The sequence below is a fragment of the Metopolophium dirhodum genome, chromosome 1 (genome assembly GCF_019925205.1).
Source record: "Metopolophium dirhodum isolate CAU chromosome 1, ASM1992520v1, whole genome shotgun sequence".
NCBI classification, from domain to species: domain Eukaryota; kingdom Metazoa; phylum Arthropoda; class Insecta; order Hemiptera; family Aphididae; genus Metopolophium; species Metopolophium dirhodum.
Window position 1 is genome coordinate 2,609,704 of NC_083560.1, and position 18,471 is coordinate 2,628,174.

Consider the following 18,471-nt stretch of genomic DNA (forward strand, 5'->3'; position numbering starts at 1 on the left):
GTTTACTTGATATTTTATGGTGTCATCTGCAGGAAACATTTTTAAATTAATGATACATCTATTTTTATTAACACGTTAATGTATTTTTATTCCAGTGTAAAAGAAGTTGCTTCAAAAATAGCTGAGAGAATTATTGGTGCAACTGATGCTAGTGGAGAATTGATGTATTTAATAAAGTGGGAAGAAATTGACGATCTTGATTTAATCTCAGCTAAAGAAGTTAATTTAGTGTGCCAACAAATTGTTATCAACTTCTATCAAGAAAGACTTACATGTAACACAGAAGCTGGTCCATCTAAAGTAAATAGAAAGACTAAAAAAATATCAAGTTAGAAAAGTCTTACCGGACATCTACAATTCACAAAATAGCTGAGAAAAATATGGGTGCAACTGATGCTAGTGGAGAATTAACATATTTAATGAAGTGGGAAGGAATTGATGATCTTGAATTCATCTCCGCTAAAGAGGCTAATTTAATGTGCCCACAAATCCTTATCAAGTTCTATGAAGAAAGACTAACATGGTACAGTTCTAATAAAAATGGTGTTTATCTAAATAGGGATAAGACAGAAGACTGTTCATTTACTAATTTTTATTTTATATCTAATCATATGGTAAATGTTTTCAATTATTTTATTTTTTAATTGTATGTAGCAGTTATATCTCATAAATTAAAATATCAGTTGTTCATTTATAAAATACTAAAATGTTAGCAACTAAATATAATTTCATAAAATGGTTTTTTTTTTTCAGATAGGTGAAATTTAATAATAGTGATCTTAAGATTTGTTTACATTATTTTATGTCAATAATTTACTTATTAGTTTTGAAAATTTTCATTATTTATTTGTCTAAACTATAATGTAATACTGAAACATTCTATCTTAAACGCAAAATTAATATGCTTATTTACTTGTATATTAAACATGAAAGCATTTTAAGCATATTATTTTATCTTTTCATATAACTTTTAACGATTAGTTAGAACTAATATTATACTTCAAGAATTCTAATTTAAAATTTTCTATTTTATTTTAATATGGCCAAGTAACACAAATTAAGATATATAGGACGTGTGATAAGTGAAGCCCAAACCTTCTCACTGTTTGGTATGACAACTAGTACTTTATAGGTTCTGTGTTAACTGGGAGAATATTTTTTTTTATTTAGTTCCTTATTCTCCTGATTAACACAGAACAATCCTATGAAGTGCTAGTTGTTATGCCAAACAGTGAGAAGCGGGCGGACTCAGAAAAACATTGATTGGACCTATCCTGTTTAATATCTTAATTTGTGTGAAATACCTATAGACGTTTTTTTTATTTCATCATTTTTAAAAATTCTATACTAATGGAAATAAATATATTTGAATAATGGTTAGTATATTTCCATCACTAAAATTGATTTGATTTATACAAATTACAGTTGAATCTCGAGGGAAATAAAAATAAATTTGACTTCATATGTATTTTTCATGTTATAAGCCTCAAGTATAACTTAAAAATACTTCAAGGGCCATGATAAACATTTGAGTTATTGAGGCTCTACTGTATCTAAGAAAATCATGCAGATTTATTTACTTCATTAAATGCCCTTAAATATACCTTTCGAAAGTTCATTAAATGGAAAGTTAAATAACCTATGTACGAGGTAACGTAAAGTATCTATACTCCATTCACAATAAGGAACAATCGGCAGCAACCAGTTTTAGTCGGGCAACACTTGTAAAATGTATACCATCTGGATACTGCAGAGTGCAGGACAGAAGCAACCTATGACAAACATCAACAGCCCTATCTACACAGGGAAGCTCAAACAACCTATACCCTATAGGCATAATATGTCAAGCCCGTATCATTGTCAACTGTATAAACTTATTGTAATTTTGTGACAATTTTGTTTTTAAACTTTGGCAGTTTCTATTCAAAAAACTAACAAACAATCAAGTAGTGATTAAAGAATAATAATCCTTTTATTTAATATTGAATTTTTGGAGAACACAATTAAACAACTTGGAAAATAAAAAATAACCTTATTTTATAGTTTAGGAATTTAGAACTGAAAGTACTTAGTACAAACACAAAAAAGTATCAATAGGTAACAAAAAGTTATATACACAATAAAAAAAAATAGGTAAACAATGTCTGTTAGTTAACCATTGTTAGGCTAAAACTTCATAAAAATAATTAAATAGCAATAATACAAAAAAAAAACTACAACTAATAAAACAAAAGATTAAAGATGTTAATTCCTTACAAAATTATTTTTGTCTATACGATATGTATACATTTTATGGGATCGTAATCTCAGATTTCTTTGTGTAAATCATTGTATATACCCCATTGCTCTATATTATCGAAATATCGACGAATGGAACAGCGGTAGATTTCTTCCTCTGGTTCATATCTAGAAAAAAAAAAATAATAGTTATATTAATTAGGAATATTTTAATCCTATATAAACAGAAACACACACACATCAGAATCTAAAACACTATATTATTCAAATTTAAAGGTAATATGCAGGAAACTATAGAGGCTTTTTAATCATTGACTTTTCAATTAAAAATTATGAGCATTTTAAAACAAAATTCAAAACTATAATATCAATAAAAGTCTCAGAGATGCTCTAGACAATCTTACTATTAAATTGTATAATAAGTACCTAAATCCACTATAAGTTTTAAAATAATTGATTAAATGTATTATTTGGAACGTACATTTTGCTACGTTGTACATTTATAACAAAGAGCAAACACATAATGGGGAATGGAGTTATCTTAACAAAATTATAATAAGAAGGTACTTACCAATTATTGGTGTCCACTTTGTCCAGTATGGCCATTATTTAGAAGTAAAGTGTTCATTCCACTGAACTCTCTAGACAAAACATAATAGTTCAGATATTTTAAAATAAAAATATTTTTTTTATATACAATACAATACAATATTCAAATACATAATATTTATAATTATAGGGACTATTGGTGTAACATAATGCATTTGAGCAAATAGTATAATAATATTGTTATGTTTAGTTGGTTGTTCATAGTATGCTGCAATATACCAACAAAATTATCGATGAATTTTGAGTCTTGTGTTAACAGACTTGGAATCATTTGTGAATTGCTTTATCATTAATAAAAATGTTTTATATATATTTACAAAAATTTTATGACACGTTTTTTATCTTGAAATGTCAATGTACAACTATTGTAAAATTATGTTAAATAGTCTTTATCTAATAGTTAATAATTATTAATATCTTACCTATTACCATTTAACATAGCACTAAAGTTTCGTACACTTATAGTTCTACGTATTGAACTAGAAAAACAAACATTGTGATTAAAATATTGTAAATTTAGACATAATATAAATTTCATATGTAATAAAATAATGTGTTTCTTACGATGGTAAACTGTCATGGTTTATTCCTGGAATGGTATATGTGCTTTTATGAATGTCTAAGTCATCAAAATAATGGTAGATATGCATAAAATTCTTTCTACATATTGGACAAGTGGGTTCAGACTAAATAACAAAAATATAAAACATAACTTTTATGATAAGACACAAACTACTCAACATGTTTCTAATTAGTTATAATCAAATTAATTCTTATTTTATCTGCATAAATCAATATAATTAGATTTTTTCAGTTGTACTAAATAAATACTTCAGACAACAAGTATTAAGACATTTTTCTGAAGTTAAATTTAAATTACATACATTTTTTATATAATATGATATGGTTACGTTTAACAACTAATAACTATTATGTTTTATCTAAACTTACATTTGGGCGTAATAATAAACATTCTTTTGACCACTGTTGTAAACATGTATAACAAAACAAATGTTTACACGCATTTGTATAACTTTTGTTGTCAATGTCACCTAAACAAATTGAACAATCTTGGGACATGTTGAAATTTTGGTCTAAAACAAAAAAAATAATTTAATGTTAATTTGAATACCACTGCAAAAATTTAATTCCCTTCCCCCTTATTGCCATCATGTCAATAAGAACAGAATAGTAAAGAACACAATTAAAGATATATTTAATATCTGTGATAAAGCATAAATTCTGATCATGATTATATGCTCGGTTACATTTTAAATTTTACATTGTTTTATTTGGGTCTATTAGGTTGGCAACAAAGAAATCAGAAATGAAAAATATTAATTTTGTAAAAATTAAATATTAATCTATACTCTCATTACAATTTTACCTTATTAAAAAAAATTATAACTAAGCCAAAATGTTAACATATTTTTATTTAATTTTATATAATGTAAGTATGTGTATTATTATTATTATATCATTAAAATAAAATCATAACATCCCTAACCACTAGATATTGCACTGTAAATTACACCTTAAAATTTAAGTTAAAAAAAAACGTTGGGTTTTAATGATAATTATTTTATTTGGTTGAATTGAAAATGATTGCCTATACTAACTTTTTAAATATATTTTTTTTTAAACTATTTCTATCAGTTTAATAATATGTCAAATTTTCAAACAATTTTGCGCCTTTTTTTAAATATTATACATTTATTTTTCTATATTTTATATATCTTTAAGTAATAATATAATAATAATAATGAAATTTAATGCAATAACAACATAAATAATACAAAAAAGAATAACATAAAATATCATAGGTTACATTTTGGCCATAAAAGCAAAGCTTGTGCTGGGGAGCGAGTTTTCATCACCTTAAGAATACAAAAAAATATAATTGAAAAAACAATCTGTTACTTAAGTACAGTTTTTTATAACAGTCTTATTATAATGATATAATCTTTGAAAAATCCTTAGACTTAAGATGGGGTTTAAATTACATTAAATTATCAAAATGATTAATATTAATATTTAACAAACAACATAAATCAAGACCCGTTACAAGACACTTTTCTGATGACACCATAGTATTATTAAAAGGAAAATCAGATGGCCTGTTATTTAAATTAGGTAATATATCGATTAAATTATAAAGGCGTAGTTTGATGGTATATATACGCCAAGAGTCAGCATTCTGCACTTGAATATTTCGACATCGTTGCATAATGGGCATTTAAAATAGTAGCCTGTATTTAAGGCCAAATCTTGAACACATTCTCGGTGAAACCAAGCATCACCTTTGCAACACGGTGCCCAAATAGAAGTTGGTACCGAAGACCGTATAACATCATTTTTACAAATAGCACATTGAGGAGAAGTAGACTTTTTTAACTCCGATAAATCAATAGTTTGCTGAATACGATGTTGTTGGCAAAACGATCTAAAGATATTTGTTTCAATGAGAATAATATAGAAATAGGTTTACAAATATAAAATTAAATACATACTTAAATGACTGAAAATATTGATGCATAGACCCATTTTTCAATCCACAAGGAAGATGAAACACTTTTCGACATTTTCCTCCACAGCATAATATGGAAGCGCCTTTTTTCTTGCAATAAAAGCAATTCTTAAACATTAATGATGATGTAACTATAATCATAACAGCAATTAGGTTGGGGCTTGAGGGGCTTAGCCCTCCCTGATTGAATTGAAGCCCCCCCCCATATTTACTCGTATATTAAACCTTGTTTTAGTTAATCTAATATTAATTTATCATGTTTTATTGATAAATTGTGCTAAACAATTTTATTAAATGTTTGAATGTACTTTAAAATAATATTTGACATATCCTTTTTTACTTTTCAAAATTAATTTGTAAAGAATAACTCTTAAGATTTATGAAGTGTTTGCAGGATTCTATAAGATCAGAAATTATTGTTACCAAAAATGTTTTAAAAGTTATTGATTTGGAAAATCTGCAAAACCCCTTAAATTCATTGAAAAACTAACAAATTTTTCCAAATTATTATAAACTATTTATTATAGCAATAACTTTGCTACTTAATATGAAAAGTCATTTTCGGCCTATGCGAATATTGAAAACATTAATGAGATAAACAATTTATGCTACAAGAACGATTTAGTTGTGTTCTTCCACCCTTGCTCCCTTCTATTGCAAGTTTTTTTTCAATTCTTTGTAAGTTCCTTTATCTAAATCTAACATGATTTGTTTCATATAAGACCGTCTTCCTGGTTTTCTTTCAATATTCAAATATTTTCAACTATTGATGTCTATAATACTACACACTGTATAATATAGGAAGAACATACTTGCTTAGATGCTCGAGACAGTTCAGCTCTTATGTCTTTTAATAAAAATCTATATATTCCATCATTGTCTGCACCATTTTGAATGGACCTTGATGATAATAGCTGAAAACAAGTTTATAGTTATATTTTACTAATAATATATTAATGTTTTATTAAATCCACTTACAATACAAAAATGATGAATAACAACATCATCCAATTTGAATAGTGGGCCATATAGCTGTTCACTTATCTCCTTACGTCCACACACCATACATGCTTTGTTATGCATTAAATTCAGCTCTACCATCACATTTTTGCGTATGGGTTGACAAACTGTTGGCTTCGATGCATTACCTGTTAAAATTATAACATTTCATTCAAATTCAGTTTTAAAAATTAACAATAGTTGTTATATTTTAGATAAGTTAATCAACATTTTCTAGCATTTGATAATGCAACTGTTGCACATTATCTATTTTGAGTAATCATTTTTCATCACCTTTTTTTTTTAAATCGGTGTGACAGAAAACTTATTTTCTAAACTGATAAGAATACAACACCTTCTAGATATTGAGAAAATTATATAGGATACAATATGGAGACAACATAATGAGCCAAGAAATAAATTGAAATATCATCGGGACAAGGTGACTTAGAAATTTAAAGGAAACACACTCTATCGACCATCAGTAACTGAGTTAACTGAAATGCAACCATGAGAGGGTAGATACTGAGAGAGAATTCATGCATTATAGAGTTGGATTGGGGAGGAATTTTGTTAGAGGTTTAGTTTTATATACTGATGAAAAATATTTTATGATAAGGTCGGATATGTCCTCACCATTTCTGGCTATTTTCACATCTAAATGTAGAGACTTAGAAATAGTTTGAGAACGCGTACTGTAAGATACCCACTTCCAAAAATATTTAGGATCAGTCCCGTACGTTCTGAACAATGTATGAACTCATTAAACACTAATTTTTATTGAGATTTCTTTTGTGATCTTTTTTTTTTTTAACTGAAAACCATGTATAAAAGAGAAGCTTTTAATAATAGAGCATCCTGTCATAGATGTGAGAAAATGTGTGCACTTAGGTATACCTGATTTTATCTTTAGCCCACCAAAGAGATGTAATAATAATATGTTCAGCAATACATACTATATACATATATACTTTTTAACTCAATATTCAATTATGTCCTTCATAGGTACCATATTAATTAATTAAAATGTATAATAATACTTAAACCAAGAATTAATAATGTGTATGCAAACTTAATTTAAAGTAATATATTTTTAACTTAACAATTTATTTATATGGATATTAATTTTAAGCTCAACACTGATAGTAAAAATTAAGAATATTACATTGTATTTCTTTTTTTGAATTTTATTTTTATTAAATAATTACGAATAGTTAATTTGGTGTTCTTATTTTTTAACTAGTAAAATTAGTCATTTACCTATTAAATACTTTTAAGTTCTCCAAAAAATCAATCCAAAACTCATAAATTTGTGTGACTTTGTAGATTAAACTTCATAAAGGGCATTGTTATACAGTACATGTTATTCATTTTTCCAAATAGAAGATACAAAATTAAACTGTAATTATTGTTACTTATATTGTTTAGTTGTATACATATTTTATCATAGTGGTTTAAGCACTTAAAAAAATTTTATTATAGATATAGGAAGGGACATAGGTATGAATGAAATAATACTATTTTCTAAAATTATTGAGAAACAAAGTCTATAAATTATTAATTGAAATGTAATTGCATTTTATCATTAGTGGTGCCTACAAAATATAATATTTCAGACTGTTGTTTATGGGTGCAGAATCATACTCTTGCCCCCACAGAAAACTTACCGTGGGTGCTAGTGCCCTCCCCTCCCAAATACAACAACTGGTTGTAATGCCCAATCTATTGATTTATGCATGGTTTTATACATGACAAATTATATAGCTGGAATAATAACAATAATAAGATAAATATGTTTTTTCACGACAAAACATTAATTGTACGTTCTATAGTTACTTAGCGACTAGCAACAGTTCCAGAAAAAAAAAATCAAAAATTGAACGTCCAAAATTCGCGAGTAAGCACCGAAATTCGCGAGCAATTTTTGAAAATAAAAATTCCGGCAAACCGGACGGTGGATACTCACTTGTTCTAGAAACCGGCGCCATGGATATAATGAATATTTGTCCTCGTGTGGATACCCGGTCGTCTCCTTTTCCGTTGCTCTGATGGTGACAACGAAGAAAAATGCAATTTGACTTGTAGTGGCTGATTCCGATTTCTGACTAGGTACTTGCTACACTAAAATTACGGCAGAGGTTACTGATGAGTGATGACGGACGATCACCGCTCGGAAGCACTGACACTTTGTTGTAGTGGAATTCTAAAATATTATTAAACATTCATTTATATTTTCATAAAAATTGTACTGTATGTCATCTACCAGTACGATATTATTATATTTTACGATTAAAATTAATATTTTATTCAGATTTTTTTCACGTGAATACCTACTTTATTTCTTCTATTTTGGAAACCTTTTTTCTAATATTATTCATTGATTTTAATAACTTCTAAGTCTTGTACAAAATTAATATGCATTCACTGATACCATCGATTAAATAACACTATAATATAATATGATATAGGCAACACCAATGCAGCCATTTGTCACTCATTATTCGGATTTTATAATAGTTTGTACTATCTATGGTGTTATTTAATCTACGCTTTAAATTATTTAATACTATAAAAAGTTTCAACAAAAAATTTATTCACAGGGACCCCTCTTGGGAAACTGTACCCAATGCTTTTGCCAAGCTCTCAGAAAGGCAAAAAAAATGCAGTATAGAAACATGTGTATGTCCATACAACAAAGAGTATCAACTCCCATCATAAGTAATTTTTTTTTATAACAATAATAGTTTTAATTATTAAGCAAAAAAAACTGGGAATTCAAATATTTTTTCCAAATTAAAACAGAACTTTTAGAAGTACAGTGTACTGTCGGTAACTCTAACATTAATAACTCGACACCTCAAACGAATAAAATTCACTACCAAACACCAATAACACATTAAGATTTTGATGACTTAAATTTTTTTTCTATGAGCTTCGAGTTACCGAGAGTTTACTGTACATATTTTTTTCATCTACATATTGGATTAAATGCACAAAAAAGCAACCAGCTCTAAACTAACAGCATTCATTAATCCATATTATGTACGTAAATAACATACAAAATATTTGTGAAATTGACATATTAAAGTAAATTTAATTCTTATTCAAAAATATTCAACTTTTTGTTATAATATAGATAAACTTAAAATTTAAAAAAAAAAAAGAAAAATTAAAATAAATATGAAAAAAAAATAATAGGTACATGTTGCGTTAATATATATTATTTTTTATTTTCTAAACAGCGGACCATGGGAAATTCTTTTGTGCAATTCATGTGGATCAAATGGAACACATAGGTCGTGCAGTTATCTTGAACAAGAGTGGTGCTGTTCAGTTTGCAAAGGAGTTTCAGGTATGATTTATTATTATTGCATTAATTTGTTATATATGCTAAATATATGAAACTCATTTAAAAAAATCAATAACCAACTGATTAATACATGTCTAACCTAACACAAATTCCTAAAATAAAGGAAGAGGGATTTCGGCCCAGGAGAATAAAAAAGTACTGGCCCACATACTAATTTACCATATATTACATTTTAGCCAAATGTATTACTATATACATTGATACTAGCTTTGAACAGCTTATGTTTACAATAGTTTACACATTGACAATATTGTCTAAGTACCAATATAACACAATACAAGTGGATAATTTGAATTATTAATGTTAAAATAATTTTATATTTCATTGGAAATCTTATTCAATAATAGTGTGCTTTTAGACATGAGTATTTTAATAATAATTATCTATTTCGTATAGAACATATTTTTACTTTCCATTCTTGCAATTTTATAAGTTAATATTTGAGCTAATTTTTATAAAAAAATTTACTAATCTATGTAGGTAATTGTATTAATTTACATTTGGACATTCTATTTGTAAACACGTTTTTCTAAATTTTATTTAATATTTATTATAATATAGTATACAGAAAATATGTAATTATACATGTCAACATAATTACTACAGCGCTTATAGATATTCAGATAACATAGCGTTTGGATATGTAAATACATGCTTTTAATTGCTTAAATTACCTACCAGTCTGTTAACCACCAAATAATATATTTTCATACTATAATAAATTGTTCAACTATTTTTAGTGTATATCTGACGATGAACAACAAGTTGAGCAAATGCCTCAAATACAGTTGCCAATAATATCTAGTTACGGATCAATTCAAGAAGGCTTTATGAGTGGTATTTTTAACAGGCCCATTCAAATGAGTAAGTATTCTAATTAAAATATTATTAAATACTAATAATATATAGGTAATAATATATTATGTATGATATATACGTATGATAATATTCAGTATAATTTAAATTGTATGTTATTATACTATACAACGTCTCATATAAGAGTCACTTCAGGAAGCGATCAATTTTTTTCCTGTTCCATCAGGCCCAGAATGTCATAAACAGTAATTGAATAGCCCCAGTTAATACTTTAAGATTGACATGCCATACTCTCAATTAAATCGGTTTTCATTTACGTTAGTTTTTGACAACTGTCCATGGACGGAAAATGGCATACTATTAGCTAGGCGATTGAAATAATGAAGTGAAGTTCAGTGCGCGTTAGCATTGCCAATTTCCATAACCTATTTCTGTGAGGTTACTCTTATAAAAGAAAAATATGGAAAATGCATTTTTTTTAATCTGTATGAATACTAGAATCTAGAAAATATAAACGCATATTTTTCAGAATATATCAAATTTATAATATTGATATTGCATATGATGTTTAAAATTTAAATAGATTGTGCGAATATTGTTTTTTATTTAGTATTGATAAGATTGAGTATATAATATATATATATATTTATTTTGTCATTTTGCAGGTACCTATTGATTTAATTTCAGATGATGACGATGATTAAATATTGTGATAATGTTCAAGTTAAATGACGTTTACTATGTGGCAAGTTATACAATTGAAGACAATAGATAGATTTTTTTCACATCATTTTATTTTCTGCAATGTATATTATAATATAAGCTAGGTACCTAATTACTAATTTGATTCATCAATCAGAAATTAAATCTTATAGTTTCTACACAGTTTTATGTATTGTAGCTATTACTTATTCAGTTATAAAAATGTGTTTAATTTAATTGTTTATTTAAAATATAATAATGATTTCTCAGATTAATTAAGCATCAAATATTAATTACCTACCTATTGTTAAGCCTATATTTTATTTTCGTTAGGTGAATCATTTAGTTACTATTTATATTAATACTAATTGATACGCATCCAATTACAAAACCCGTTCTGTGTATACGCACTCGGCAGTAAAATATATATTATTTTCGCATGGACGTAGTTTAAAACATAATTGGTTTGTGCTCAAAATACGTGTTTTATTCGCTTTTGGGTAGTATTTGGGCCATATTTTGAGCGTATAACAGCTATTGAGCTATGTATAATTAAAGTACCTAGCGGTGTAGTTTGAACTTTTCACCAGGATGCTAGAATAAAATACATTTTATGTATCTACATGTCCACATTCAAATTTAATACCATACAATTACAGTGACCCACTTCTGACCTACTGTACAGCAAGCGACACCAACTTATCCACTTTTTTTAAAAATATTTATTAGCATTCAACAAAAAGTTATTAAAGCTTAACAATATTCACAGGTTTTATTAGGACATTTATTTGAAAAGAATATTTTTAAATTTTATTGTAGTTTACTAGTTTTGGGTAACGTATATTATTCATATAAATTGGATTCTTAATTTGTTAGGAATATTGGACGGACAGTTCAATAATGATTGCAATAAACATTAATATTATAGACTATAATATATATGTAATATAGTTATTGGTCATATCCCATAGACAAGGCCGTTTCTGATGGGGGGTCCAGGGGGTCTGGATTTTTCAAAAATTTACGATTTTACGTATTTACTAACGCACTTTGCTTTCCTAAGTTTTCGTATTGGATTGTCACCTCTTATTAATTATGTTATTTTATCTTGTTATAATATTCTCTAAAGTAGTTTTGATGAAAATGTAAATTAATATATCTGTGACCAGTGTGACCTATATGAGGTGGTTTTACATAGCACGTCGGGGGATATTTTTAATTTGTGGAGCGAAGCGACGAGTGCCGATACACGCGCAGTCACTGCCGAGGGATATTAATATCACATTGTGATATCAAGCTGTGATATTGTGTAAATTTTGGTTTCAATTTACGAGTTTTTAAACAGCTAATACGATTATTAAAATCTATTAGCATATTTACATCCATCATAAAAAACATACAATTTTAAAAATAATCAAAAAGTTTTTTCGATGTTTTTATTGAGGATATCACGTATTTTTGAAAAATTTACTGTTTTATAGTTTTTTTGGTATAACTTTTTAAGTAAAAAAATGCGAGCATTTTGGAATTGGACTTTTGTATTCGGTGCTTTAAAACACACATTAAAAAAAAAAAAAATCGAAAAAATCACGTAGGAACTAAACTGCATTTGTTCCAATACAACAATTGTTATTATTTTTAGATTATAAGCATTATAAAATGCATTAACTTTTTAATCGTAAACAATGGGTTGCCAAAATATAATAACACGGCGTAAAAAAGCTCACCGATAAGTGACAATCATTTTACTGACTTGGACGAGCGACAACGGTGTCATATAATCAGCAAAACATAGATGTTTTAAATACCAATACCAAGGTATATTGTTTCACCCCCCTCCCCTACCACTCACTCGAGATCACTTACTTTTCGACGGTTCAATAATAATTGTTGGGTTTCATCTCATCGCAGATGTTTGTAGATCTGTTCACGAATTTTGTATACTTATTTAACGTTAATATTATTTTTATAATATTTACTATATGCTCGTTGGTAGGTACATATATCATTTAAAATGGTATAGACTTTAATGATCACTTACTACGCACACAATTTACACGACCTGCATGCACACAAGTAAATAATTGCTTATATTGAACACCTTAAAAACCGTCGGTATTCATACCCCTGAAGTCGACTAAACGAACGATTGTATAATAATATTATGTAAAGCCGAACCAATCCGACTAAAATCTACGAATTTATAATAATACCTATAGGTACTAAATATTCACCTACCATACGAGACTAATCCAAAAATAGAAATATTTATTATTATAATAATATTAGAATTTAAGCCAATGGTAATTTATTATAATTGGATAAGCGATAGTAAATTAATAAATAAACATTTAGCTGTAATTTGTTTTATTATTATTTTTAATAAAAATAGTATGTATTTTAAATCCATGGATTTGGAGAGCTTATTTTACCGGAAATGTATTAATTTTAAGTGCGTGAACGCATATTTTAAGAACATAATATTCATGATTTGTTAGTTTATAATGTAAATCCGTGCCCAACTAATCACCATTACCGTTATTGATAGACGAACTAGATACATTAAATAGGTAACCACAGCATTGAATGTATATTGTGTGTTAGTTAGTGCGAACACAAGTTCATGAAAAACTAGAAATAGAAATCGACAACAACTGAACTGGTAACTAGTTTTGCTGTATAATTAATTGAAATGGCTAACTAACACAGATAATAAATAATTTTTGGTGATGCTATTTTCGATTCTATATAATAAAATGTAAGGCTGGGCATTAACGAGTTAATAAGTTAAAAGTTAAGAGGACGTGATACCCATATGCGTTGTCTCCGTCTTGCAAAAGTACAACACAGCAAAAAACTGTTTTGCGTGGGATAGAACAACTTCCTTGGTATTTATAGTAGAATTACCGAAATTCCACAACGCATAGGGAACAACTGTATCTATGTTGTAGCGTTTTAAATTTTTTTATAGCATTATCCAATAATTATTAATAATTAAATGAAAAAAAAATTTCTAATGTTCTCAAACTGATAACTTTAATTTTATTTATGATATCCAATAACAACGCAGATAAAGTTGTTCCCTATGCGTTGTGGAATTTTGGTAGTTATACTATAAATACCGAGGGAGTGGTTCTATCCCGAGCAAAACAGTTTTTTGCTATGTTGTACATTTGTAAGACGGTGACAACGAATGCGGGTATCACGTCCTCTCAATCTACAATTTTATTATTCTAATAACTGCAGTATCACGGTAAGTGAGTTTTATTATTAACTTTAGTATTTTTTACAAACTCCAATTCCATACCTAGCAGTCATAAATTAATTAATTTAGCATATTATTAAAGCATATTTTGGACATTAAAGAATATTTAGCCTATTTTTCATATTTTAGAATATATTCTAGTATCGTTCATACAAAATCGTATATGATATTAATTTCTTGAGTTGTGATTTTTTCTAGCAACCATTTTTTCAAGGCATAAAAAATTAAATTGGTTTAAGAATGATAAAAATAAAATAATAATTCAATTGTTTTAATTAAATTAAAAATTTTATTTTAATTATAATTTTATTCAATGTTTAATAAAAAAAAACATGTGTACCTACCTTTATACTATAACATCAACATGGTAAGGAATTAGGAAATATGTGTACAAGTTCATTATAAAACACATCTTGGTTATCACAGACCTCTTATTTTAGAGTTATACTTATTTAATGATAAATATATTTTAAATATATATTTCATTATTAATCATATTAGTACTTTGATAATATTTAACTAAGTATTCCAAAAGTATTTAAAATTATTTTTAATATTTTAAAATAAAATAAAAAATGTTGAACAGGAAACTCAAATGTATATTAATCTTCCTTCCACAAACTTGGAAAACGAGGAAAATGAAAAAAACTTGTTGCTGCCTGGTTGTGAACCTCTTAGCACGAATACAGTTAATAATTTGGTAAGTAAATACTAAATAGTCAAGACTTCTATAGTTCCATGTTTAATTTTTTACTTTTAAGCCTATTTAATGATAAAATATGTTTTGCTTAAAAAAATAATGTCTCAACTGGAATCTCAGTTTTTTAATTTTCTAAGAAATATAGAGAATGCACATTTTTTTGCCATCAAATTTTTAACCAGTTAATTTGGTACTATTTAGAAAATAAATTTTGAACAAGGAACAACCATTCACTAAATTAATATTTACCTAATTTATAATTATAATCATCCAACAATTTAACTACTAGTCTACAAATAAATTTAAATTTGTATAAAACATGTTTTAAATATATGATAAGAAGAAGTTATTGAATAAAACACAACTTAGCAGAGACAGTGTAAATAAATACCTAACTTGTGTCTAATAAGTTAATCAATATAATAATTAAAAAAATTTACTTTTTATATATTAATTTGTTGTATGATTAGTAATTTTGATTACATTGACAGAAAATCCAGATCAATGAAACAATTACTGATACGGCAAACTATTCACTAAATACATATTTCAATAACTGGCGGTTGTAAAAAAATTTATGAAAGATCTTGCTACATTGAAGATAGTTTGATGAGTTTTCAATTTTCATTGTGTTAGAATTTTATATTTTTGGACAATGTAAGTTTTCACCATGGAAATCAATTGATTGTCCGCTTTAAGATTGATATAAGTTAGTGATTACTGATAAGTAACTAACATAAATTATTTTTATTAAATTCTCTTACAATGTGATTTCAGAAAGAATCTGCTGCTGTGCCTGACTTGGACCCTGCCAAATGGAAAATTAATTCAAATTTAATAGACTATTTTATTTTGAATCAACCAATTCAAGATGTTAAAAAAATACATTTTAATAAAACTGGACGAATGTGTGTAAAATATTTCTGGAAACTGTCTTGTAGTATCTTCATAAGGCCATTGCATAATGGGCAAATTACCAATAGAGAGTGGCTCTTATACTCTTTATCAGCTAATGCATTATTTTGTTTTCAGTGACTTCTTTTTTCTAACAAAAAATGTAATCTTGGAAAATTAAAATTTGGATTAAAAACTGGGGTAATTGTGAAGCAAAAGTAAAATATCACAAAGAAGGCCAACAACGTGAATCAATTAGAATTTGGTTTTCAAGAACACAAAAAAATTCTACTTCAATTGATAACGCGTTACAGGTAGAAATTAAATGAAAACTGGATTATTGGACTAATGTTCTTCATCGAGTTATTGCAACAATTACTTTTTTGGCTGAAAGAAGACTACCATTCCGTGGTAAAAATAATGAATTTGGCTCAGTACATAAAGGCAAATATGGGATGTTTAGAACATGTAGCTAAATTTGATCCTTTTTGGTCGGAACATATTTCTAAATACGGTAACCAAGGGAAAGGCAAGGTTTATTGTTCAAAGTTCCAAATAACTAGATATTTACTAATTAGTTTGATAAGATTTCTATGTAGGTATAATAACTGTATGAAATGTAAATTACGAACTTAAATTCCGTGCATAGCGATGACATTTTTTTTAAGTTTTTTTATACTTTCATATATATTCATAAAATACACATTTTGCCCCCCCCCCCATATATGAACCCTTAATGGGCTCCTGGGTAACCAATATATATATAAATAATAATACGCATTAAATGAATGACAATAATATACTAAGTAACACGACAAGTTTGCGAATGATGGCCGGTGAAGACGTTTCTTCCCGAGCGCAACTCCAAATAATAATAATTAGTAATTACAATGATAATAATAATAAATTACGTGTCGGCACATGCGCCGCGGTGGGTGGTGGGGTGGTGTATCGGCGGCGGCGGTGACTGCAACAGCTGCAGCGACGATATCGATACGCTGGTGAACGGGGAGCGGCGGTGGGTGACTATCGGCGGCGACGGCGCTGGACGACGGTGAAGGACCGGATTACGTAACGCGCCATGTTACGTAATCCTAGCGATATGAACGGCGTCGCACGAGATACGCGGAAACGCTAACTTCGACGGTGGGCGACGAATTACACACACGATACCTACTCGCCTAATATGCCGTGGATTGCAGTGCCTCGGGCTCAGGTCTCTGTCGATAGACTGACCAAAACCACAGCGAACAACCACAGACGTGTATTGCGAGGCGAACACGCGAGACCCAATCATAATACTCGACGCAATTGGTGACGGATCGATGAGAGTCGGCACAACGTCGGCGACAATAACAACCGCGAAAAACCAGCAGGGTGGACACGGTCGTCGAAAACCAACAACGCAATTGAAACTAAATAGGTACGCGACACGAGGTGAACGGTCGCTCGACTCGGGCGCAACAGAAAGACAATTTAGTGTCGCCGGCGGCGACTTGGCCGGAGCCCGGCGTCCACGGGCCGCGCGATGCGCGATCTCGCGGATCGGTTGCCACACGGCGTAATGAAAACGGCGGCAAGTTCGAACAAAGTCAGTAGGTACCATGATCTTTACCTACCAAAGTAATGAATTGTAATTTACCTAGCTAATTTTCCAGTATGATATCGAGTTGTCATCAGTTATTATAGATAATTAGGAAAAAAAAAAGATAATTATATTATATTATATGGAATGACATATCGTATATGATTCTGAAACCTTATTTTAGACTTATATTGACGTAGGAACTATCGCACTCGCAATTAGGTAATTAAGATAGGTGCATCACATAAACAACACCTGTCGCCCTAACAACATAGTAGATACATTATAATACAAGTATACGACGACGATTAACGCGATAAAGTGATGCACGGTGAACATAAGAGGACCCCCACGGGAGAAAATACCGTACAAAAACATACCAATTTCGTTCCAATAATACGGCTTACTGAATGGTTTTAGAGCAAAATATCTTTGTTAAAAGTTGTAGAGGAGATCTAATTTTATATAAAAAATCCGTAACAACCCCTTCAAAAACATTTAAACATAATTTCTAAATATATATTATTTTTTGTGTTAAAAATATAAGAATTAAAACATATCTTATAAAATAATAATTATTAGTGTATTATGCCAGATATTCTGCGTCAAATAAGTCTATTTGGTGTAAACGGGTGTGGCGACATCCGACAAATAATAAAAAGTTGCATTTAAAAATATCATTGTTTGTATAAAATATAATAATATAGGTACTTAGAACTTTCATGTACCAATAAATAATATTTTTAAATTATAACAAAATATGAAT

At 28.3% G+C, this 18,471-nt stretch overlaps 1 protein-coding gene across 1 annotated transcript; it reads right to left on the reverse strand.

The window, feature by feature from the left end:
* Positions 1-2,306: 2,306 nt before the first annotated feature.
* LOC132937289 (PHD finger protein 7-like) lies at positions 2,307-17,573 on the reverse strand. The gene is made up of 10 exons (XM_061004124.1): positions 17,032-17,573; positions 8,340-8,576; positions 6,353-6,522; positions 6,187-6,288; positions 5,358-5,482; positions 5,148-5,290; positions 3,799-3,941; positions 3,412-3,533; positions 3,270-3,326; positions 2,307-2,406 (listed from the first exon to the last, which is right to left on the reverse strand). The coding sequence occupies exons 2-10, from the start codon at positions 8,359-8,361 to the stop codon at positions 2,307-2,309; spliced, it is 984 nt and encodes a 327-aa protein (XP_060860107.1). The 5' UTR covers positions 8,362-8,576; positions 17,032-17,573.
* Positions 17,574-18,471: the final 898 nt, after the last annotated feature.